Source organism: Trachypithecus francoisi, unplaced genomic scaffold, assembly GCF_009764315.1.
Source record: "Trachypithecus francoisi isolate TF-2019V2 unplaced genomic scaffold, Tfra_2.0 Lachesis_group1, whole genome shotgun sequence".
NCBI classification, from domain to species: Eukaryota; Metazoa; Chordata; class Mammalia; order Primates; family Cercopithecidae; genus Trachypithecus; species Trachypithecus francoisi.
The window spans coordinates 157799523-157826481 of record NW_022681454.1 but is presented as its reverse complement, the minus strand read 5'-3'; the positions used below and the strand labels follow the sequence as shown (position 1 = coordinate 157826481).

The 26959-nt window shown below is 35.9% G+C and overlaps 2 protein-coding genes and 1 pseudogene across 3 annotated transcripts in view; 2 read left to right on the top strand and 1 right to left on the bottom strand.

Moving 5' to 3' along the window:
* The window catches only part of ANP32C (acidic nuclear phosphoprotein 32 family member C), a 37154-nt gene extending 30637 nt beyond the window's left edge, over positions 1-6517 (top strand). Inside the window, 2 exon segments of the mRNA XM_033213346.1 lie at positions 5509-6113; positions 6116-6517. Coding sequence (XP_033069237.1) covers positions 5509-6113; positions 6116-6330 — 820 coding nt within the window. The 3' untranslated portion in view covers positions 6331-6517.
* Positions 1-26959, top strand: part of MARCHF1 (membrane associated ring-CH-type finger 1) — an 867095-nt gene that overhangs the window by 187947 nt on the left and 652189 nt on the right. The window lies entirely within an intron of this gene.
* LOC117084969 lies at positions 13379-18871 on the bottom strand (annotated as a pseudogene). The gene is made up of 3 exons (XR_004437737.1): positions 18859-18871; positions 16195-16506; positions 13379-15080 (listed from the first exon to the last, which is right to left on the bottom strand). The product of XR_004437737.1 is annotated as an endoplasmic reticulum chaperone BiP-like (transcript).

The following is a 26959-nucleotide window of genomic DNA, read 5'->3' as shown; positions in this document are numbered from 1 at the left end:
ACAAAGGTGAATGTAGAGACTGTATTACCGTAAGTCAATGGACAGAATTTTTTTCCTCTTTTACATTTCTAATGCTTAGTTTGATGTCTGATGTAACAAAGCACTTTCAAATTTTAGAAACTGAAGCTTCTTTTAATTTATGTTTTAATGAACAAGTTTTCTGGAACAACTCTGGTCCATTCAATAAAAAAAAATAGTTAGCTTTGGTTTGTGTATTATGAAATAAAATTTATTTATTTATTTATTTATGACTGAGTTTCACTGTTGTTGCCCAGGCTGGAGTACAATGGCATGATCTTGGCTAACTGCAACCTCTGCCTCCTGAGTTCAAGTGATTCTCCTGCCTCAGCCTCCCGAGTAGATGGGATTACAGGCAACCGCTATCGTGCCTGGCTAGTTTTTGTATTTTTAGTAGAGACTAGGTTTTGCCATGTTGGCCAGGCTGGTCTCGAACTCCTGACCTCAAGTGATCCGCCCACCTCAGCCTCCCAAAGTGCTGGGATTGCAAGTGTGAACCACAGCACCTGGCCATTTTCATTTTCACTTTTTAACAAAGATAAGTGGGGGATGGTATGTCATGTTACTTTTAGTCTTCAGAAGTAGAAATCTAAGAATACCAAATAGAATAGAATAGATTAATAGAGTGGGTCATTTACAGTTTCAAGTGTTTTTCGAATGTAGTTTTTGTTTCATGTTATTAAAGCTGAACCTATTGTTAATGGTCATTGTCAATGAAGTTTGAGTTTAATTGTATACTGATCAGAAGATATTACTGTGAAGTATTTCATTCTGAAAAATTTTATCAAATTATGTAGTTCAGTTAGAGTTTCCTTTCTTTGGCTACCTTACAGAGTATTTTTCACTATTTTTTATGGTTGTAGAGATATAGTGCTCTAGGTTAAATTAAATTCCAGAATAGTTAGAGAGATTTTTCTTTTTTTTTAAGTAGAGAACTGTGGCTCAATGTTGGCTAGTAAGAGCGAAGCAATAACAGAAATGTTTCAAATTTCTAGCAAGTATTTCAAAGAAAACAAACAAAAATTATATCTTCATGCTATCACTAAATTGATAATCGGCAGATAGGATAGAACCTATGTTGATTACTCATTTAGAACAATTTTGATTATTTTTAATTAAATAGGAAACTTTAAAATCTTTCTTTTTCTTATGCAATCAGTTGAAGACGATGGACATGCCTGTTTCCTGTCAGTTTATTCCCCAGCAAAACTGTTTATAGTAGCGAGTTTGCACTGGAGTTTCCAGAGTTCAAACCCAGGTTCCACAATATGACTCTGGGCAACTTATCCTACATAAGCCTTATTTTAGCTTTTCAAATACAAATGTCAACAGTGCCTATATTTTTGTGTTTTAGAAACAGTAAATAATCAAGTAAAGTCCTTTGCACAGTTTGAGGATATATTGACCGCTCAGTAAACATAAGCAAGCTCTCATCATTACTTAGCAGCAGAAGGTAATCATTATACGTAGATGGTTTTCTTTTCTGTCAATTACTAACAATGAAATTAATTCTTAGGTATCAATCTTTTATATAGGATTAAGAATAAAGTGTTTATATATAATTAAAATAAGAATAGTAGATTTAAAGTCAGTAAATCGAATGGATACAGTAAAACACTACATAAAAATTAAGACATTTTCTCAAAGAAAATGTTCACTGCATTTGGATCATTTTAGTTTAAAAATAATTGAATACTATTTTATTTAACTGTTTATACTAAAAGAAATTAGGTTTCTTGATTGTACAGAGAAATGTACAATCAGTTGAAAATGCTGAAATGGCAAGAGAATTTCATGTTGTAATTGTAAAAATAAATATTTAATACTCCCATTTAAGTTTACAAGGCCTTGAAGAAATTAGCTTCTGATGAAACTGAGTAAGGCTGGAAGTGTCACTGCAGAGAAAATTCTCAGTACTTGGCTCTGAATTGTCTTTTGACACCTTCAGCATTACCTTTGACATTCTTTTCACAGCCTCAACCATTACCAGCTTCCTGATGCCTGTCATAGTATGCATTTTCAGGATTCCAGGGTTTCTGAATCAGACAAGCTTCCTGCATATTTCATTAGGCACAAAGTTTTTAACACAAAATGGTTAGCTGTAACTGGGTCATTGCTACTGAGCAAGGAATGACACATTTAATGTCATTTTTCACTGGCAAAATATGTTCTGTACTTACAGTAAAATGTGACTTACACAATGTAAAAAGCTCATATTATTTTCCCTTTGCCTGGCTGTCTCAAAGAGCAAAAGCTAAGGTCGTGATTTTTTTAAAAAATGGATTCTTTTGTGGAGGTACATGTCTAAAATTTGAAGGAAAACATTACTCATCCAAAACAATTTTTGTAAGTGAAAAACAGTTTTTTTTGATTTGACTGCTCTTATACGTCGATTTCTAATATTTGTTCTACTTTTAACCATGTTCAAAATGGTGAACTATCAGTTTGTTGTTTTTTACTTTGATGAAATGACATTAAATCTGAGAATTTTTGACGTTTGATGAGACTTCATGCCACATACTTCAATTTAGCATCTATCAACTAACCATGCTTAGATACATAAACATAATCAAGCCTGTTTTTCATATATAGTAGGGAAAAAAGAAATCACATTCAAACAATTCTAATAGAGGGACTGGGTACTAGTAGAGTGATGCCCAGAACACTACAATGAAGTCACAATTTTAGAATTACAAATGTAAATCAGATGTGTAAATACATATTTTTATTCCTTATCATTGAAGTTAACTTTTCTGTAGAGCTGTATTTAAACATGATAGTAGAACAAAACACACTTTACAATTGTAACCCAGTTACTTCCCATTTTTAGTTCAGTCTCAGCTTTTTTGTTTCTTTGATTTTCTTCTTGAAGTTACTTCACAGTGATGCCTACTCTCAAGTGAGGGTGTTTTCCCTACACTCCAGATTGAAAGTCAGGCAAATCTCTACTATTTTCAAAGTCCTTCAGTGATGGATATATTATGTATCAACTTGGCTGGGTCATGGTACCCATATTTGGTCAAACATTATTCTGGATGTTTCTATGAAGTTGTATTTGTTTTTGTTTTGTTTTTTGGCCCAGGATAAGGTGGTAAAATTAACATTGAAACAGCTGGACTTTGAGTAAAGCAGATTAACCTCCTTAATGTAGGTGGGCTTCATTCAATCAGTTGAAGACTGCAATCGAACAAAAGACTGCCTTCCATGGAATCGAACAAAAGACTATCTTCCATGGAGTAAGAAGGAACAAGACCAAGAAACAGCCTTTAGACTTGCACTGCAACTCTTTGCTGAGTCTCCAGGCTACCAGGCAACCCCATTATATTTTGATTTACCAGTCATCCACACTAGAATGAGCCAAATTAGCAAAATAAGTTTCTCCCTCTCTCTGTCTCTCTTTCTCTCTCTCTCTCACACACAGCCACACACCACCCCCATCCCTCTCTCCCCTTCTTTCTCTTTCCTGAATGTCCAATAAAACTGCTCCATTATTATACATCCTTCCTTCCTTGTGGTTAATATAAGCTGTTTGTCTGAGTCTGCCAATGTTTAAAACGCGATATTTACAATAAAGCTCTAAAAATCCCATAAAGCCTCAATGGGTGTCTGAGTCTAAGCTGAATCCAGGGCTTTCATTACTATTGTCTGTATCAAGGAGAGAGAGGGGGCAAATAACTCCAAAATCAGAAACTCAATTTACTCTCTTATTCTCTCTCTCTCCCTCTCTCTCTCTATCTGTGTGTGTGTGTGTGTGTGTGTGTGTGTGTGTGTGTATGTGTACATTTCTATGTGTTTCACCATTTTGGTTTAATGGTGGATGGATATAGGCCAAAAGGAACTAAGAGAATAAACATTACATTGACTACCTCAAAATATTGTTCCACTAGTTACTATAATTTGATAAGTAAATTCATGTTTCCAGTATCTTGAAGGATGCTTTTATGTTTTATGAAATGGCATAAGCAAATAGCAGGAAATAATCTAGAACTATGACTACCATTGTGTAGATACATCAGAAAGAACTAACAAATTATAAAGCAGTGAGGTGTAGTGGAAAAGCATGGACTTTAATCAAGTCAAATTTGACTTAAATCCTGGTGTGAGTACTAGCTATGCCTTGAACAGGTTTCTGAAACAGCCTAAGCTTTGATTTTCTAACATATATAATGGGGATAATAACAAAATCTGCCTGATGAGGGTTTTTTTGAAAATTAACATTTTACACATTCTAGTCTTTTAAAAATACAAATTATTTTATGCCACTCTTCCGCTTTAAGTGTTTTATTTCCTTACCAATATACTCCATTACTTCTTCCTGCCTCTGCAACCATATGTCACACCACTTTTGCCCCTTACACTCTAAGATACAGTCATATGGAACATTTTATAGTTCATAATATCTACTGCATTCTCTCACTTTTGGGTTTTGGTGTAGATTATGTCCTCTGACTGGAACTCTCCCTCCACCATCTCCTTAGCTTAGACAATGCCTGTTCATCCTTCAAATTATCCAAATGTAACGACGTTTTCTTGGGCAGGCTTTCCTGATCCCCAAATCAAGGTCAACTCCCTAAGCTCTTGGCTCCCATACTGAAACTTCTTCTTATGTAATTCTCATAAACAATAGCATAATTTTTTGCATGTTTTTCTTCCCTATAAATTGCAAATTCCAGCAGAGCTGCTATATTTTCATTTCTTCCTGAGTGTTTTCCCACAAATTCTATAGCCTGTGGAAAGACTGTTTTAGGGAAATATTATTTTTTAATATAGCATATTTAGTCAGTGTAGGATATATGACTAGTACCTGCTGAAAACCATCTCGTGATCCTTGTGTAAGAACTAATTAACACTAGACATATTATTTTCCTTGCTCACTAAAAATATAAATGTCTCAGAAAGTAGAAAATTATTCCTCTCTAAATAAACATACATGCCATTCAAATTTTATTCCTCTACCATTTGCCATATCTAAACCTAGTTAGATACTTTGGTTTTAGTTATAATCTGATAGAATAGATACAAGCAAGATCACATTGTGAGTCAGAAGTGGAAAATTTATAATTCATTATGATACCAATAAAAGATAGATTTAGCTTTTTACAGGACTTTTTTTTGGCATTTTATTCTTTCATTTGAGGGGAACTCTCACCAAATATGTTTTTCATGGTTCACTGTGTTATTTACTATCTGTGATGCATATTCTCAGGTTACTTTAAACCTAATCTATAGATTCAAAGATATCCTGTGTCAGGTCTCTAAAAGTAAAAAAGAAAAATAGGTACTTGTGAAGGCTGATTCACAGTTAGTAGTGTAGAGGGGAGTGCCTTGTGTATTCACAAATTACCAACCAGAGAATCAGATAAGATTTCCTTTAGTCACACACACCTACCTTCTTACTAGGAAGATCTACATACTTGAAAAATTGTTCTGCTTGACCCAAGTTACTTATCAATCCTTTTATTATAATATTTGTAAATATTGGGGCTCGAGAACCGAGCGGAGCTGGTTGAGCCTTCAAAGCCCTAAAACGTGTGACCGTGGGTTTGGGGTTTATGGATTGAATTCCGCCGGCGCAGGAGCCTCTGCAGAGAGAGAGCGCGAGACATTGGAGATGGGCAGAAGGATTCACTTAGAGCTGCGCAACAGGGCGCCCTCTGATGTGAAATAACTTGTCCTGGACAGCAGTCGGTGGAATGAAGGCAAACTCGAAGGCCTCACGGATGACTTTGAAGAACTGGAATTCTTAAGTACAATCAACGTAGGCCTCACCTCAATCTCAAACTTACCAAAGTTAAACTAACTTAAGAAGCTTGAACTAAGAGTCTCAGGGGGCCTGGAAGTATTGGCAGAAAAGTGTCCAAACCTCACGTATCTAAATTTAAGTGGCAACAAAATTAAAGACCTCAGCACAATAGAGACACTGAAAAAGTTAGAAAGCCTCAAGAGCTTAGACCTTTTCAATTGCGAGGTAACCAACCTGAAGGATTACCGAGAAAACGTGTTCAAGCTCCTCCCACAACTCACATACCTGGACGGCTATGACTGGGACGACAAGGAGGCCCCTGACTCGGATGCTGAGGGCTACGTGGAAGGCCTGTATGTGAGGAGGAGGAGGAGGATGAGGAGACGTATGATGAAGATGCTCAGGGAGTGGAAGATGAGGAGGACAAGGATGAGGAGGAGGAAGGTGAAGAGGAGGACGTGAGTGGAGGGGAGGAGGAGGATGAAGAAGGTTATAACGATGGAGAGATAGATGACCAGGAAGATGAAGAAGAATTTGGTGAAGAAGAAGGGGGTCAGAAGCAAAAATGAGACCGTGAAAATGAGGGAGAAGATGATGACTAAGTAGAATAACCTATTTTGAAAAATTCCTATTGTGATTTGCCTGTTTTTACCCATATCCCCTCCCCCCATCCAATCCTGCGCCCTGAAACTTATTTTTTTCTGATTGTGACGTTGCTGTGGGAACAAGAGGGGAAAAGTGTACTGGGGGTTGTGAGGGGAGGGAGGGCAGGAGGGGGTGGACTAAAATGCTATTTTTACTGCCAAAAAAATAACAATATTTGTAAATATTAAGTGGGATACTAGCTTTGTAGAATGATTTCTATTATTCTCTCTTTTTTTTTTTTTTTTTTTTGCACATTCTCTTAAGTATAGTCCCTTTAGTCCAAGGAAAAGACACTACAATCCACTTGTTAATGCTTGCTACTATGTTCAAGTAAAATAAGCTCCATGATTAAAAGAAAGAGGGGGAAGAAAATATTTACAATGAAAATGTTGCTAAAAATTTAAAATAAATTACAGTAAATGCATTGTTAAAGCAAATTCTATTTTTAAAATTTATTACTAAGGAAATAATTTGTTGCTAAAGCAAATTTTTGGAAAAATAATAATGCACTTTATACTTGATTTTATATATTAAACAATGATGTATAAGCTTCAAATATCTCATAACTTTATTTTCAATATACTTTGGCAAAACAGTTTGAAAAATATATATTGTACCTTAGAGACTGTGAATCTATAAATTTTTTATTTAAAAGCTGAGTAAAAATGCATTGAGACAAATAACTATCATTGTACATTGAAAGATACGACCAGTGATAATTCAAATGACCGGAATGAAACTAATAGTAACATAATTAAAAACTAATAAAGAGCATGCTGTCATCAATAATATCTTTATGCTGTCATCAATAATATCTTTATCAGTCAAGGCATTCATGAATATAATGATTGCTGGAAAACTACAGCATTTCAAATATATTTTTGTTGAATTTTTAGCATTAATTGTGGTCTTTGTTTTTAGCATAGATTTGGAGATCTCAATAAATTATAGTAATAAAGTAGTTATTAGTATCACCTTTTTGGTCCTAATAACTCTCTTAACTAATACCATGTATAAAAATAAAAGCATATAGAATTTCAGTAAAGACAAAAAATGATTTATAATTTTAGATTAATTCAAAACCCAGTAAGAGTAAACTCTAAGGTGTCCAACAAGCTAGGGACCATATATGAAGTGTCATTGGCTTACCTTTGTAGAACTTTATTGCTGGTCTGTATAATCTTCCTGGTCTGTTTTAGTTAGAAATTCCCTTATTTTATAGATCATAAAAGTGAGACTATCAAGGTTTCAATTCTAGATCCCAAGCACAATCCAGGGAGTCATAGAGCTAGAATCAGGGCACAGATAGTAAGCCAGGGTCCCTTCTTTTTTTAATTTATTTTATTTTATTATTATTATTATTTTTTTTTTTTTTTTTTTTTTTTGAGGCGGAGTCTCGCTCTGTCGCCCGGACTGGAGTGCAGTGGCCGGATCTCAGCTCACTGCAAGCTCCGCCTCCCGGGTTTACGCCATTCTCCTGCCTCAGCCTCCCGAGTAGCTGGGACTACAGGCGCCCGCCACCTCACCCGGCTAGTTTTTTTTTGTATTTTTAGTAGAGACGGGGTTTCACTGTGTTAGCCAGGATGGTCTCGATCTCCTGACCTCGTGATCCGCCCGTCTCGGCCTCCCAAAGTGCTGGGATTACAGGCTTGAGCCACCGCGCCCGGCCTTTATTATTATTATTATTTTTTATTATACTTTATGTTCTGGGGTACATGTGCACAATGTACAGGTCCCTTCTAATGCACAACATGAGAATAACTTTCTATTTTCATTTGTCTGAGAAATTGTTGGGATAAAAAGATTCCAGAGAACTTGAGGTATATATCTTACTTAGTTTGATTATATTTTACCCAATAGCTTTGTTTAAAATATTTATAATATTCTAATATCACACTTCCCATTAGCGTAAAAAATAAATTTTCTCTTTTTAATCCTTTTTTATAGTACCATAGAATTCTGAGATCTTACATGTAAAATTGCCTTTGGAAAAATATTCTCCTTTTGTTTATTTGGTAAACATATGAATGCTGGTTACAAGAAAAAAAAAAACAAATTTCTAGGTCTTGTAGAGGGAATACAAAGATTTGGTAAAGAATAAATCATGTCCTCAAAGAACTTAGAGCTAAGGAGTGACTATAAAATAAAAATAAAAGACATGGATGATGCTGGAAACCATCATTCTCAGCAGACCAACACAAGGACAGAAAACCAAACACATCACATGTTCTCACTCATAAGTAGGAGTTGAAAAATGAGAATGCATGGACACAGGGAGGGGAACATCACACACTTGGGCCTGTCGGGGGATAGGGGACTAGGGGAAGCTTAGCATTAGGAGAAATACCTAATGTAGATGACGGGTTGATGGGTGCAGCAAACCTCCATGGCACATGTATACCTATTTAACAAACCTGTACTTTCTGTACATGTACCCCAGAACTTAAAGTATAATAAAAATAATAATAATTTTACTTTTCATACTAAGTGAAGTTTTCAGGTGTCTATAATGGTGTGTTAGAAATTAGCATAACACAATTTATTTTAGAATTTCTGAAATATTAAATTTTTGAATGTCATTATTTGATATCAAATAGTTAAAACCATGCTTTTCTCGCTTTTGAAAATCCATTAAATGCATCATAGAACTTGACCTTAACATTTTTATATTAGTCAGTGCTATCCTGCTAAATTTTATTGTAAAATGACAGCATACAATTAAGAGATGCAGGCTGTGAGTGTGAAAAGTTAATTAACTGCAAGATTTTGACAGACACCAGGTAATTAAACACTAAAATGAAAATAGTTTTTTGAAAAAAATTAATTATGTTTTATTTTATATTACGATGGTAAGAAATGTGAAATGGGATGTTTTCCATTAGCTGGATTTGTTCGTCCATCATGATCGTTCTCACATTATGCTCCCAGTGAAGTCATCATGCCTTTCCCACCTGCAGTGCCCTTAATCTGTTTCTTAAAGTAATTTTAGAAATTAGAATACTGCTGTGGTAAAAATGTTTAATACTTTGTTGGCACTATAGGCAGAAAAAGCTAAAAGAAAAAAATCCACACAATTAAAATTAAAATTATGTTTCTTACCTTTCTTTCTTTTCACAGAAAAAGAAATGGAGCTTGTGTGTAATGTATTCATGAGGACAAAATTTTAATTTATGATTCACTATAATGCAGTGGGAGACCTTATTGTGTCTCTACCTCAGTTTCCTGACATTTTTATGTGGTGATGATTCTGGTCGACATTACCCACTTTTGAGAGAGAGAGCTCATTTTTGCTAATCTTGAACCATAGTCATCAAGACCTTTAAAATGAGTTTTAGACTAGAATGTGCTAAAAGCCCTAGAACATTAAAGCCGCTTACTAATAACTTCTAACCACAGAAATGAAACTTCTTAGGGTAAGTTAACAAAAATCAGTTCCTTCTTATGGAGACAGCTTTTTTACTACAAGAGTCTTTGGAAATTATCTGACAAACATTGGACTATTGGTCTGAAATTTATAGATCTTTGCAGCATTCTAGTTGACAGATGCAGGGTGATTTTGGACAGCATTTGTTCATTTACCCATTCATTTTTTAAATGTTTCTTATGTCATAATAATTATTCTAGCACTGAAGATGAAATAATGAGCAGACTAGGAAACTGCCCTCATAGAACATTCACTGGATTGTCAATGCCCAGGCGGCCAGCAGCCACATTGACACATGAAGTGTATTCCACTTACTCAATTGAACAAATCCAAGTGAAGGAGTCACTGTTACCGAAGGTCCTCATTATTCCAGAAGAAGCTCTTTCATGTTCTGTGTCATGAAGCCAATACACAATACCAAAAGTGAGAGTTAAGCAGTGCAGGCTTTAGTCCAATGGCCTCGGAATTGGAGAAGTGGGAGCATAGCTTGCAAATCAACGTCATGGCTCCTGAGAACTGGGAATTTACAGATATAGGGTATCCTTAATGAAGGTGTGGGGCATTAAGAACAAGCAGAAGAATAGTCATGCTTTTTCTTGGAAAGGGACAGAGATTTGCCTGAAATCAAGGCCAGCTCTCTTTTTTGTCCTTTTTTGGCGTCTTCCAAAAAAGGTGATTCACAGTGATTGTCAAGTATCATGGCACCAGTGGGAGTGTCATTTAGTGTGAAAATTAGATAACAATGAAGCTAGAGTCCTTCAGAGGTCAAATAAGCTGCCTAAGAGATAGCCTCTGACCACAGACATCCTGTCTCCTAAAAATAAGCAGAGTTAGAGCTGAGTAAGAATTTAGCTATGTCACACAAGTGTAGGTATTTGGCAACAAGAGCCAGGTAGGGATACAGATATGTCACACAGACACTGCAGTGGGTAACAGTATCCTCCCTCTAACTAGTCTCAGAAACTCAAATTGTGCCTAGAACTTTTCATAAGGAATGTTCTTCCAAAAAGTGCCTAGCAGAAGACAAAGGTCATTGGCATAGCAGCTATAAGTTCCAAGTATAGTGTTCTGAGTAATTTCTTAAGGGGAAGAGGACTTTCTGGCATGCCTAACTTAAATGTACCGCTAAAAATTTTATAAATGTTTCATACTTTCAAATTTTATGATTTATTGTTTTATTATCTTGTTTAGGGGGAAGGAATCCAGCAGAAGTAGCCCCAGGTGCTTCAGGAGTGACTAAAGTGTTTTTAATTCCTTCTTGTAATTTCCAGTATTATAACTTGTAACTTTCCACTTGAAACATTTGGACAAGTGGAACCCACTTTATTCTACACTGTCCAAAGTGTTGCAGTTAATACTTGTTGAATGATGGAAACAAGAAGGTCAGAGAGAGCTAACTTTTTGCTTTGCTGGTATTGGCTACCTGAATGATTGACTCTCTAATGAGGGCTCATGATGGAAGACTTTGCATCGTAATATTTACTTTGAAGCTGAACATAATTAATTATTCAGTTGGTGGCTTTAAAAGCTAAATCCTCCTAAACTTATATAAGTAAACAGTAAATCCAAAGGTAAAAGTAAAGCAAGGATGTATGAATTTAAAAGAATATTGTTTTAAAATATAGTCCACAAATTCCTGGTTATAGACATTATGAACTTTTAGAGTAAAATAGGAATAAATATAATCCTATACTTAGCAATTTACAAATTAAGATAATCTTTATAGAAATTCTGTTCCGTTTTTAGTAATGACTATGCTCTTACTTGTTAGGAATGTACTGCAATGTCAGTTTTCTCCCTAATATTTACTTTAGAGGTATAATTGTTCTTGAGATTTTTCTTGTCATTGGTTTACGTAGGCTTATCAAATTTTTAGTTGTCATATTTTACCATTGGTTGTGTTCTATTACTAGTTTCTCCAAATAAACTAATTACCTAAAAGCAATTCCTAAGTCATAATTACAGTGATAAGAATAGAAACACGATGTTACAACACATATGATATAGTAAATATTTATCATGAATAGAATTTGAGTAAAAATATAGGATGTGAATATGTATCTGTCAGCAAGTGTTATTATAGAGATTTCTAAGAAATCCATTTAAAAATGGGGCAAATAAGAAATATGACTCTTGGAAAACTACAGTATATTGGATTCCAACAATCCATTTGCCTCGAGTTTTTAACATGTTACTTATAAAACTTCCAAATTGTGATTTTTCAGAATAAGTGCAAAAATTACATTTCCCTGTACAAACTTGATTAACTCTATAATTGTTTGTGGAGAAGGCACACAACTTTAGAGTCATCATTCAAAATTGCATTTCTCAAAGCAAAAAGAAGAATAAATAATACTATTTCCAAAAATTTTGTAGAAATAATTGCAGAGATAATTACAAATATTATACCCAGAGAGAAAACAAAATGAGTTATTGGCAACATTTCTTTGTTAAATAACAATGCACGATGACACACTAAATTAATGACATATTCTGTAAAAGTAATTACTTTCTAATATGTATTCTAACAGATACTTTATTTTATAGCTGTATTAATTAATGTGCAGAGTATGAATTTGCTCTTTGCATTTGTGCAAACACAGCGTGAGGGAGGTATGCAATGGTGATTCAACTTCAGCTGTATGAAGATTAAGAAAGAACAAATTTACTTTAATTAAAAGGACTTTGCATTGACTTTCAATCCATAGTCTGAGTATTGTTTACATTGCATATTGAAGAAAATGGTGAAAATTATGATCATGATCCAATCACTATCAGACAATGCCATTCTTTTCAGTATGCAAAGAGATTTACACAGTTCTGTTTATCTATCCTGAGGTCAGCTGACCATTGAGGGAATGACAATTTCCTGAGTGTTTGAAATGAAACAAAGAAACAACAATAACAACAAAGAAACAACAATAACAACAAAGAAACAACAATAAAAACAATTGCTTCTTGATACTAAAAACACAAAAAGGAGTACCATGATTTCAAGGGACATGCCCAAGTGGCTAGCTCGGTAATGTGTCCTCTGCCCTAAAAAGTCTGAAACTATTGCTTCAAGGCTGAAGGAGAAAAACTTCCTATCATGCAAATATAACAGGATTTCCTATGAAGATTAAACTCAATAGTCAAAAGTTGGACATTCTCGGATACTCTTTCTAAAAATTTTTCCTTTGAGAGAGTATTCTTTTTAGACCAGTGTAAATAACTAAAATGTATTGGTGTCACTTACGGCTGAAGAAACTTCCTACACCAGATGCACATGGCCAATTGTTAAACAGAACATTTTGAAGGTGAACACATGCCATAATCTAGGTTTTTTACCCGCTTTTTAAGATGGCCAATTCTTCTGCCCCCGACCCAAAGACATGTGAGCAACTGCTAATGAAAAGCTGTAAACAGCCACTTGGGCTATAGCATTTTCAACTCCACTCTGAGGTGATGATTCCAATTACATTGGAGACTTAACTTCTCTCAATTTTTTTCTAAGGAAAGTTCCTGAGTTCAGTATTTACAATATTACAGCACTAGCAGATCTGTGTCTACAACTCATCTTTTTCTGCTGTATCCTCTTTGCTACTGGGGGAGGGCCTGCACTTTCATAGAGTTTGCTGATAATTGGCTGAAGAATTTCTTCCAGTTCCTTCTTCTTAGCTTTGAAGGCTTCAATATCAGCAGCTTGATGGCTTTCCAGCCATTCAGTCTTTTCTTCTACAGCTTTTTCCATGGTCTCCTTATCTTCAGAGGAAAGTTTACCTCCCAGCTTTTCTTTCTCTTCAATCTGATTCTTTAAAGAATAGGCATAGCTTTCCAACTCATTTCTAGTATCAATGCACTCCTTAAACTTTGTGTCTTCCTCAGCAAACTTCTCAGCATCATTAACCATCCTTTTGATTTCTTCAGGTGTCAGGCGATTCTGGTCATTGGTAATTGTGATCTTATTTTTGTTCCCTGTACCCTTGTCTTCAGCTGTGACTCAAAGAATACCATTCACATCTATCTCAAAGGTGACTTCAATCTGTGGGACCCCACGAGGAGCAGGAGGAATTCCAGTCAGATCAAATATACCCAGAAGATGATTGTCTTTTATCAGGGGTCATTCACCTTCATAGACCTTGATTGTAATGGTGGATTATCAGAAGCTGTAGAAAAGATCTGAGACTTCTTGGTAGACACCACTGTGTTCCTTGGAATCAGTTTGGTCATGACACCTCCCACAGTTTCAATACCAAGTGTAAGGGGACATACATCAAGCAGCACCAAGTCACCTGTATCTTGATCACCAGAGAGCACACAAGCCTGGACAGCAGCACAATGCACTATAGCTTCATCTGGGTTTATGCCACTGGATGGTTTCTTGCTATTGAAGAACTCTTTAACCAGTTGCTGAATCTTGGGAATTCGAGTAGAGCCACCAACAAGAACCATTTTATCAATATCAGACTTCTTCAAATTAGAATCTTCCAACACTTTCTGGATGGGCTTCATAGTAGATTGGAACAGATCCATGTTTAGCTCTTCAAATTTGGCTGGAGTCAGGGTCTCAGAAAAGTCTTCTCCTTCACAGAAGGAGTCAATTTCAATTCTTGCTTGATGTTGAGAAGACAGGGCCTGTCCGGCCTTTTCTACCTCTCTCTGGAGTTTCTGCACAGCTCTGTTGTCTTTCCTGACATCTTTGCCAGTCTTCTTTGTGTACAGCTTGATGAAGTGTTCCATGACACACTGGGCAAAGTCTTCTCCACCCAGATGAGTATCTCCATTAGTGGAACACCAGGATGCCTTCTCCCCCTCCATCTTATCCAGGCCATAAGTAATAGCAACTGCCATAGGCTTATTGATGATCCTCATAACATTTAGCTCAGCAATACTTCCAATGTCTTTAGTTGCTTGACGTTGGGCATCATTGAAATAGGCTGGTATGGTAACAACTGCATGGGTAACCTTCTTTCTCAAATAAGCCTCAGCGGTTCATTTCATTTTAGTGAGAACCACGGCAGAAATTTCTTGAGGAGCAAATGTCTTTGTTTGCCCACCTCTAATATCAACTCAAATGTGTGGTTTAGTTTTCTTTTCAACTACCTTGAACGGCAAGAACTTGATGTCCTGCTGCACAGACAGGCCGATCCACGTGCGGCCGATGAGCCGCTTGGCGTCAAAGACCGTGTTCTCGGGGTTGGAGGTGAGCTGGTTCTTGGCGGCATCACCGATCAGATGCTCCCCTTCAAGAGTGAAGGCTATCAGAGACTTAAATGTTAGACCTAATACCATAAAAACCCTAGAAGAAAATCTAGGTAGTACCATTCAGGACATAGGCATGGGCAAGGACTTCATGTCTAAAACACCAAAAGCAACGGCAGCAAAAGCAAAAATTGACACATGGGATCTAATTAAACTAAAGAGCTTTTGTACAGCAAAAGAAACTACCATCAGAGTGAACAGGCAACCTACAGAATGGGAGAAAATTTTTGCAACCTACTCATCTGACAAAGGGCTAATATCCAGAATCTACAAAGAACTCAAACAAATATACAAGAAAAAAACAAACAACCCCATCAAAAAGTGGGCAAAGGATATGAACAGACATTTCTCAAAAGAAGACATCCATACAGCCAACAGACACATGAAAAAATGCTCATCATCACTCGCCATCAGAGAAATGCAAATCAAAACCACAATGAGATACCATCTCACACCAGTTAGAATGGCAATCATTAAGAAGTCAGGAAACAACAGGTGTTGGAGAGGATGTGGAGAAATAGGAACACTTTTACACTGTTGGTGGGATTGTAAACTAGTTCAACCATTATGGAAAACAGTATGGCGATTCCTCAAGGATCTAGAACTAGATGTACCATATGACCCAGCCATCCCACTACTGGGTATATACCCAAAGGATTATAAATTACTCTACTACAAAGACACATGCACACGTATGTTTATTGCGGCACTATTCACAATAGCAAAGACTTGGAATCAACCCAAATGTCCATCTGTGACAGACTGGATTAAGAAAATGTGGCACATATACACCATGGAATACTATGCAGCCATCAAAAAGGATGAGTTTGCGTCCTTTGTAGGGACATGGATGCAGCTGGAATCCATCATTCTTAGCAAACTATCACAAGAAGAGAAAACCAAACACCGCATGTTCTCACTCATAGGTGGGAACTGAACAATGAGATCACTTGGACTCGGGAAGGGGAACATCACACACTGGGGCCTATCATGGGGAGGGGGGAGGAGGGAGGGATTGCACTGGGGAGTTATACATGATATAAACGTCATGCACATGTACCCTAGAACTTAAAGTATAATAAAAAATAAAAAAATAAAAAAAAAAAAGAGTGAAGGCTACATAGGATGCCGTGATGCGGTTGCCCTGATTGTTGGCGATGATCTCCAGGCGCAGACGCAGGAGTAGGTGGTCCCCAGATCGACGCAGACCAACGTGCCCACGTCCTACTTCTTGTTCTTCTCCTCAAACGTGCCACACCAAGCAGCAGCAGCAACGCGGCCACCAGGGAGAGCTTCGTCTTGCCAACCAGTAAGGCAGCAGCAGGCAGGGCGTTGCAGGCAGTGCAGCCACGGGCCGCAGCACAGGAGTGCAGTGTGGTTACCCACCTCTCACATTTGCGAAACACCCCAATCGTTCTTCTGTCTGTGCTATCTTGGCCAGGATTGAGAAAGTATTTTTGTATATGTACTTGATCGTATGTAAAATCCACAACCAAATGTGGCAAAAGCAGAGAGAAATAATTTCCTGGGACTGTAGGCAGTCAAAAGTCAGATTTGGATTCTTTATGTTGTCCTCAGCTTTCGAGTTTTAACTGTGCCCTGCTCACTGACTTGGCATTTGAAGAAGTGCTAGAAATGGCCCTTAATGGAAAATTATAAGAAAACACCCAGAATTCCCGAGCCCATGTTCAATCTGAGTATTCCGAAGGGCTTCACAGTGTTAGAAATAATTGCCATTTACAATAATGTATAGGTTTACTAGATTTTCTAAATTGAGATTTAAAGAATCAAAAAAGATGGGGAAAATAACATACAAAACAAGCTACCTGCCATCAAGGCTGAATAGATCTATGTTGGCGAAAATAGTTATAAATAATATAATTCCTATCATTGCATGAAACAATTGTGACTAGTCACTTTTAAAGGCTATACTTTATTTTTATTACTAAAAACATTGTATTGATTTCTCTTCATTTACCTACAATTGGGGTCCGTGTTGTCAAGTGCTCAAGCTGATCCTAAGCAGCAGCAAATATTGCAGGTGCAGGTGGTCCTTGCCAAGCTTCCATTGGTTGAGCCAGTGAGGAGACAACACACCCGAATGATGTAGCTGTTTATTACTCACAGCACAGCAGACAGCATGAGCTTCAAGTTCATGTCCAATCTCCATCCCCCCGGGTCCTATGGGGGCGATGTGGAGGAAGCCTGGGTAGACACTATACACATGGTGGGTCTGTGCCACAACTGAGGAGTCTTGGAAATCCCGACTTATAAGGGGACTTCAAGCATACCTGTTCATCCTCCACTTTAGAGAGAGACATTATTCATATTTTATTGGTCAGGAAACCAATCTGCCCTCTGATCCAGAGGCAGACACTTTCTCTATCACCCTGAAACATCTCCAGGAGAGGAGGGAGACCTAGTTTTATGACCCTGGTGCATAAGCAAATCTGCTCCCTGCCCCCACAGCAGCTTTGTAGATTTCCATGAACAAAGCTGTCAATGTTTTTTGCTTAGAGGATGGGCAGAAAGACCAAATCCTTGGAGACTATCTCCCCAACACACAAGTGTACCCAGTGCCCATAAATGGCGTTGAGGGTTGAGCAAGATCAGAAGATTATGTGCATTTCATGCAAAAAAAAAAAAAAAGATTGCTTCAGCCATAGTTGAAGGCAATTGATACCATCTCAAGTCATATTGTTTTTAATAATAATAATACTTACAAATAATTGATTCACAAACATGGAAACTACTTTTGACATTTTAGACATCCTTGCTCTAGGCTATTTTTGGATACATTCCTCTCTAGTTTTGGGATTTAGTCACACACCTTCAAGGCCCTGTCCACAGGTTGCGTACTTAAGAATAGCCCTTATATTATAAAGAACCTGATAATATTTAGCTAATTAAATGGTAGGAGATAAGAATAAGAACTCTTCAGGGGTCTTTAATTTAGCTCAGAACTTAAAGAGTTCTCAAATAGCGCAATATTGCCCTGAGGCATTTATTCATGTGAGCTTCTGTCACTAAGAAAGTAAAGAAAGACAGATCTGAGCAAATCTGAGTTTTTAACTGAGAGTGGAAGAGCTTTTCCTCTTCACCTCAGATCATACTGTTTCTGCTTTTAAGAATGGGACAGTAGGGTCAGATAACACAAAAGGCACCCTTCCAAATAGAAGCCAAAAAGATTGCACTGGCTCATAGAGGGCATCGCTGCTTGAATAAAAGTCAGTAGTAGGAAGTTAGAAGTGAGCAGTGTATTGGTTCTCAATTTTTTACAAAATAGAATCACATAGAGCATGGCTAAATGATATCAATTCTTTGAGGATGACAGGTTTTTTAAAAAGCAGAGCCATACACCAAAGTAACGATTGATTGAGGCAATTTTTCTACCTTCAAGAAGATCCTGAATTTAACACATTATTCACATTGGTGACTATGGGGCTTCAGAATTACTGCATTTTCAAAGATTATTAAAACCAGAAATTGGCTAGGCACAGTGGCTTATGCCTGTAATCCTAGCACTTTGGGAGGCTGAGGCTGGCAGATCACCTGAGGTCAGGAGTTGGAGACCAGCCTGGCCAACATGGCAAAACCCCATCTCTACTAAAAATACAAAAATTAGCTGGTTATGGTGGCAGGTGCCTGTAGTCTCAGCTACTCTGAATGCTGAGGCAGGAAAATCACTCGAACCTGGAGGCAGCGGTTGCAGTGAGTCAAGATCACACCACTGCACTCCAACCTGGAAAACAAGAGCAAGACTCCATCTCAAAACAAAACAAACCAGAAATCGGCATTTTTCTTATTAAGCCCTCAGTAAAATAATAGACTCTTGCAAAGAACTTTAAATATTGGCTTGAAATGTGTGTGTGTGTGTGTGTGTGTGTGTGCGCGTGTGTGTGTGTGACTAGTTTTAATATCTTCTACAATTTAGAAGGAATTTTAGTGTTTATTTTTTTCTGAAAATAAATAATTTATTTTGTATAGATCATATAGGTATCTTCTTATCTCAATGGGGGAAAAAAGTCTTTCTTTTAAACTCTCCAGAGTTTGCAGCAAATATTTTAGTTAATAGCTCTTCCTTTAGATCAACTGAGCCTCAGATGTCATGAAAACAAACATGAAGTTTAATCACAGAAATATATTACTCTTCAACAATTCTTATGTCTGTAAGTACTTAATGTTGTCTGGCAGTATATATTATTCTATAATAAAATCTGTTTTGTTAGTGTATGGTAACATATCAGATAAAACTTATTGGACGTGTGCAGAACCCAAGATTGGTTAAGTGTGGAAAGAAATTTTCCTAATGAAGTTATTGGAAATAGTGATGGCAATATTTTTGTCTTTTAAATAAAAGCTAAATTCAAACAAATATAACCATTCACTCAGATGCCTTATGTGTGCTATAATATTTATCTGAAACTATTAGTATTAGAGTCTTAACTAAAACTAATGTAGTATGCTAACACAACATACAGCAAATACAGAAATAACTGTCAGAGTTGAGGTTTACTGATATTTTTGCCCATTCCCAACACCCATCCTGGGCATCAAAATGTAATTCTTTAAGAGTTCTGTGAGGAAAATAAAATGGATTTGTCTAGAATGACCTACTTTATATCGTTAATGCACATTTTAAAAATTTTGTTTTGCTTTTTAAATCCTTATGTCTCATTAAAATTTTGATTAAATATAAACAATATGAAATTTACCATCTTAATCATTTTACATAGTTCAGTGACATTAAGTACATTCACTTAGTTGTGCCACTGTCACTACCAGCCATCCAAATAACTCTTTTCATTTTGCTGTACCAATATTTTTAGACAACATACTCTATGTAGGTGTGGGTATTAGGATCTATTTATAATTACTAAGAATCTTGGAGTTACATTTAGGCATTATGGCTAGCTGAGACTACACGGACAGGTCTGATGAGGCTTGGGCCTTTCCTGTGTATCTCAAATGATCAGGTCAACATTGGGAGTTGATCATTACTTTAGGGGTCATACCACCAAGGGATTTCATGTTTAATTATGTTATTGTTTAAGTATACCATTCTGTATGAGTCTTTATCAACTAATTTCTATGGAGGTTTGTTTTCTATCAATAGGCTAGGCAAACTTCTTGCTACTATTTAACTGGTGTAACCCTTTCTATTTCAGGCACAATCCATGTCCATCAGTGCAGAGTATATCCTTTTGTGTTTTTTGTGTGAAACTATGGACATGTAATTCTTTTGGTAGAAAGAATTACTTTCTCTTCAATGTGGAAGCTAAAAGTGGATAACTATTCACCAAATAGGTGATATGGAAAGGTTGAAAAGAGGTATGTGGCAAAAGCATATAGATAATATTTGAGGGAGATACTGTTTTGTCAGTTTATTTCAAATCAAATATTGTAAATTTGTACCTATAATCAATGGGGTGAGTAAAGGGATAGAAATGTAAATGGAAAACTGAAGACTTATATAGGGAAAAAGTTGTAAAATTTCATATTGCGGTGCTGAGCAAACCAGCTTTACATTTTATGAGTTTCTGCCACTGTTGTATTGAGAATATCTATATCTGAACCTCAGGGTTTTTAAAAAATTTCTTATGATTTCCAATCATTGCCTCTCTCCCACCAAGGAATTATAGATTTCATACAAGACTTTGAAGATTCTACTCCAAGAGGCTGGCATGTTCTAAAGGGAAACTTCTTCCTGGAGCACTTTCATTCTTCTTACCTCTTTCCTCTGCTTCCTCCTTCAGTGGACTAAGGGCCAGTAGTTTTCTTTCCTACCTCTTCCTAAGTGTCACTTTCCTATGATGATTTTTTTTCTTTTCGTCTCTCCTAGACTTGATTAAATGTCCCTGTTATATGCTCCCATAAAATCCTGACCTTTTTGTCTCATGAATTTCACTGCACTTTATTTGAATCAGGGTTATGGTTGGCTTCTTCCTCTGCTGTATTTTACATTACATGATGGTGGTTACCTGCTTATCTTGTCAATGCTGCATCACCCAGCACTATGCATGGTATCCGGCGTCAGCCTGGAATAATTTTGGCTCCAAAAGTTAAAAATGTAAATTTAAACAAAGCAATAAAACTTCCAGAAGAAAATGTAGGATATTTATTTATAACCACAGAGTGAGAAGGCTTTTCTGGCATTCAAGATTAAGAAAATTGAAAGAAAAGATTGATGCTTTTGACCACATAAAAATTAGAAGCTTTTATATAGCAAGAGATCTCACAAAGTCAAAAGGTAAATGACAAAATGGGGAAAAGATTTTCTACTCTTATCACAAACAAAACATTATAAAGAAATAGACCAAATACTCAGTGGATCAAAAGTAAAGATTTGAACAGATAATTCTCAAGTACCACTTTTTATGCATTACCTTGGGAAAGTTAAAAGATCGATTATACATTCATTTGGCAATAATCAGTGTGACTGTGTAGAGTGAATTGAATTGGATTGGGTAGGTGGGAATAGAGACTTGAGGTGAGTTTTTAATGTACATTGCTTTTTAACATTTTACTTTTTGAATCCTGAAGTCATATAACCTGTTAAAATTTAGTGATCAAACAATTGGAGAATGGAAAAAGTTAACAGCTGTAAAAATATAAAATACGAGGCAAGTATAAGAACTAGAACTTTTTAGAATTAGGCTGAGTGAAGTTAAGGCTAAATTGGTAATAGTCTTTAAGTTTAAATGCTTCAGCTTAAAAATAAGGGATTCACACTTTGATCTCTTGGTCACTTCAAATTCTGAGACTCTATCATTTGACATGAATGGTTTTTTTAAAATAAGAAGTCTTATGTCTAGATATTTTCTATCTCCATTAAGAATAGCACAAAAATGTGAACTTAAATTTTCAGAGGAAAAATGTGAGGTTGGAAAACTATAAAGAATATCAAATTACTAATTTCTAATAACAGGAGTCTTCACTTGCATATATTGAGCATCACTACGTAGCTGACTTTGGGAGCTTCTTTGTTTAATTTAGAATTATTTATTTAATTGAAAATATACAATTGTAAAATATGTGTGACAGTATTTTAACTTTTTTCTTGCACATACATCAGATGCTTTTATAAATGTACATGTAAACACTAAAAATGTGTATATGTTATATGTTATCAATACATGTATAGAAGGAAGGAAGGAAGGAAGGAGAGAGATGATATTCTTTGAAAAAAATGAACTTCTATTTCTCTGCAAGTTGCTTTTTTCGCTTACTAATATGCCTTGCTTTCTCTGATACCTATATACCTAACTTAGAAAACACATTCTGTACAATTCTTGCTTTTTAACTTTAACAAGGTCAGTTTTATTTTTGAAAATATTTTATAGAAATATTTAAAAATTAGGCCGGGCGCGGTGGCTCAAGCCTGTAATCCCAGCACTTTGGGAGGCCGAGACGGGCGGATCACGAGGTCAGGAGATCGAGACCATCCTGGCTAATACGGTGAAACCCCGTCTCTACTAAAAAATATAAAAAACTAGCCGGGCGAGGTGGCGGGCGCTTGTAGTCCCAGCTACTCGGGAGGCTGAGGCAGGAGAATGGCGTAAACCCAGGAGGTGGAGCTTGCAGTGAGCTGAGATCCGGCCACTGCACTCCAGCCTGGGCGACTGAGCGAGACTCCGTCTCAAAAAAAAAAAAAGAAATAAAAATAAAAGAAATATTTAAAAATTGCTATATATTTATTAGTCGTTTAGTGATTATATTTTTAAATATTTTCTAAATTATTCTATCTTTATTCACTGTATTGATCTGTGGCAGGGTCTCATTATACTATGTGGTCTAGGAAGTGCACAGAGATCTGGAGGGAGCCAGATTATGTCTACATATTAATGTCTTTATGAAAAACCTATTAGTGTTTCATAGCTATTAATTGTTTGTCAATGTAATGTTTGTGTATTTCATTCATTAGTTTATGTTAATGAATTTCAGAGAAAATGAAGAGAAAAAAACACTTTTTACGTGAAGTTCTAATTGTACAGCATGAATTGTCTATTATAGGTTGTATGCATGATTGAGTCCCAAAAGAAAAAGCTGACACTGGCAAATGATTTAATTTTGTCTACATTCAGAGAATTTATAATGTGATACTAAAAATAGAATTTCAAGCAACTGTGGCATAGTCCTTAGCTAAAATACATTAACTTCAAACCAAATTTAAAAATAACAGTAGTTCATGGACTGTGTTGCCACAATATAAAAAGAAGATCATAAATCTAAGGAAGAATTATTTATAGAAAATCTTTGAGCTAGGGCTATATTGTCATGTCCTAAGCAGCACTTAACACATCTATTTGATGGTACTAAAAATATAATCACCTTCCCGAAGAAGCATCATAATTTAGCACTGTTCATTATAGAAAAGTTATCAAAAAACTGTCATGGAAATAAATAACTTGGAATGGTACTATTTTGGGGGGTTTTATTTTGTAAGATTTTAGAATTTTATTAGAATGCCTCTTCTGTGTCTTCAGATTGGAGTCCTTTCTTTTCTATTCCCTAGCATGAAATTAGTTATACTTCTTGAACATAGTTAATATAACTTGTTATGCCTTAGTGTGTGCTAAAAATTAGATATACATTGTGTATATAGTGTGCTTGTGTGTATATATATATGATTGTGTGTGTCTTGTGTATATGTATGCACATATATGTGATACACACATTATATATGAGATACAAAAAGATATACAAGACCACGAAAGTCTTAAAAAGAAAAATTGTATCTAATTTGGGAGCTAAAATTGAAGGGAGAGTAGGAGTTAATTAGTCAAAGGAGGTCAATGTATTTAGGCAGAGGGCGTATTCATACAAATGTTTTGTGGAGGGAGAAGCTTGGTGGGTGTGAGGAGATAAAGAAGGCTTAGGTGGCTAAAGTGGGAGAGGCAATGGGGACCCCACACTGTGCGAGCTTGCAAGACAGACTAAGATTTTGTTTTTCTCCTATGAGCAGTGGGACTCCAGTAAAATAGGATTTTAAATAAGGAAATTAGATGATGAGACTTTTACTTTGAGAAGATTTCTCTGGTTGCAGAATTGAAAACAAGTTTTAGGAAGGCAAATGTTGTTTAGAATGGATATTAAGTAGCCTAGTGAGAAGGCTGTTGCATGATTCAGGTGAGAGATGGCAGGTTGGACTAGAGCAATGGAGATAAAGATGGCAAGTGGATGTAGCAGTTCTGATGATATTTTCTCCTTAAACACCAAATTCTACATTGGTCTAAACTGTATTACTTATTACTTACTAAATCTTACAAAATGGTAAGAGTTAGAGTGCCTTGCAAGAGATTATTAACATAAATGTCTCTGAGGATTAGGGTGAATTTTGGATGCCCAGACTCATATTCAGCTGTCTTGACATAAATAAAACATTATCTGCTTAAAGATGATATATCACTGTCTCCTCTGCTGCATAATCCCTCCCTTTATAAAAAATAAAGGAGCACCATGCCAGTTCTCATATTTTAATAAAACTTAAGCCTTGAAATATTTTATCGTTACCAAGCTCCATATAATTTTCAGTCAATGCAACTCTGAAATAAATTTTAAAGTTATTAGATGAATATTAAACGGACAGCTAGAATACTATTAGGTAGCAATTTTATATAATTGACCTTCTTGAAAGGTTAGTTGCACTAATCTTCCATCTTAGGCAAGAGTATTTTACAAACACTTATGCAAAAGTTCAAGTGACATAAAATTCTTTAAATTCAGCACATGCTGAATTTATCTAATAACTCTATGTTTATTATATCCAGTAAAATTACCAGCACAGAAGCTATAATTAAATATAAATTCCTGCATTAAAAAATGTATAACTCTGTGCCTAATCATGAATTTTTTTCACAATTAAACATTGGGAAAATTTTGTCTTTTTAATTCAGTGCTTTTACTACTAAAGGATATGACTTTTATTAAAGTCCTGTAATTTCAATCAAGAAACAGTTAATCAGCATTTGCAAAGTACAAAGATAAGTCACTGCTAGAGAGTCAGTGGTGAATGAACCCAAATGTCCAACATTAGAAGTTTTACCATCTAGTATGGAGTTAATTTTTTCGTAGTATATCCTTGCCATAAACATTTAGCTAGTATTCAAATTCTCCCTCTGGAAATTATTAAAATATTCTTAGACTGAGCAAAACTTTCTTCTCAGTATTTTTCCTGACTTGTTTAGTATTACTATAGGTTATAGGTCATCTAATTGCTTTTATGCAAATCAAAATTTTCTTTTTTTAAAAAAGAGACTTTGCCAGATGGAGAGTAATTAACTACAAATGAGAAGACATATTAATAGTATCTTATAAAAAGGATATTTGTCATATTAGCCTATAAGAAAGGATGAATGTGCAAAGTTTTCTCATTAAAGTACCCTTTCCAGCCTCTATAAGTATGTGTGTGTGTATTTTAAATCCAAGTAATTAATTTTTTGAAGTGACGTTTATTACATCAACTGACATTAATTAGGGAAATTTTATTTTCAGTGGTTTCTGTAGCACTTTGGGAACATATTGTGTTTCTGAAACTATTCAATATTATTGTATTAGTGTATTATTTACTAATCCATATAAACTTACTACTATTTTCCTTTGTTTGTTCAAGTATTACATACTTTGTCATAAGAATATGGCTACAAGAAGTTCCAAATGAAATCACAATACCGAGCTAGTGACAAATGGTGTCTATTATTTTTCAATAATTTTAGCTTAATAAGAGTTTACTATGTGCAGAATCCTGTACTAGTGTAGAGAAGAAATCACAGCCTCTCCTTTGCATAGTTCCATTAAAAAGGTGGAAAAAAATAATCTCCCTCTATCTCATTACCAGCTCCTTCTGCTCCCTGGGATTATGCCCCTGGTAAACTCAGTGCTCATTGATAAACCACTTATAGAATCAGAAGACGCCCAGCAACAGTACCAGGAGGAGAACATAATCTCATCCCACAGCCACACTGCCCGCCAACACAGGGAGAGTCTGCGTGCCACATGGTGTTCTCTATAAACTGCAGCCCTGAACTTTTTCTCTAGGTGGTATCATTTCATCTTGGGGTTGTGGTGTTTCTAGGGGAAGAAAGATCAGCAGCTGTGATGCCAGGTTTTTCAACTCATGGGAGAAAGGCTTCTCCTTTTTTTGATAATTTTCATTTTCCCTAGGCCTTTGTATGATTATCTTCTTATATTTTTATTTTTAACCTCAAGCCATATTTTTAATTTAATTACTATAGTAAAATATACCAGCATTTTTGAAATAAGTCAAAATTTTATTTTTATTAGATGTTAAGCTCCATTTTAACAGAGAAAATATGAACCCATCCAAATATAGCATAGTAATTAACACTGTAGTGATATTTAAGTATTCATATACCAATAGTACCATCAGTACTTGGTGATGTAATCTAGGAGCTTGGACTTCTTAGGTCTGATGGAAAGTACAGACCCAATTATAATTGTTTCTCTGTTACCTCATTAACTAAAATTGTTAAGGGAGGTGAAGAAACCTCACTTACATTATATCCAACTTGCACTCTTTCCTGCAACCAGACTGATTTTTCCATGTTCCTCCAAAGAGCCCAGATCTTTACTGGACACATAATTTTGCTCCTGCACTTTCTCCTTGTGTTTATCTATCCCTCAGTCAGGCCTCTGTTTAAGAGTCACCTCTGTCCAGAGACTTTTCTGTCTCTTCTGGCTGTACAAGGTTGAGCAGGCGGGGAGTTAGGCATCTCCAAACTAAAGTTACTTGGTACAAAGACTTTATCCCTTTCCTAACACGACAATACACAGTCATTGACACCATTAGGTCCAAAGCTACCGGCAAGATGATGTAACTTTATTATATTGATGTTATTTGGATTTAGATATATGTACTGTTTTTT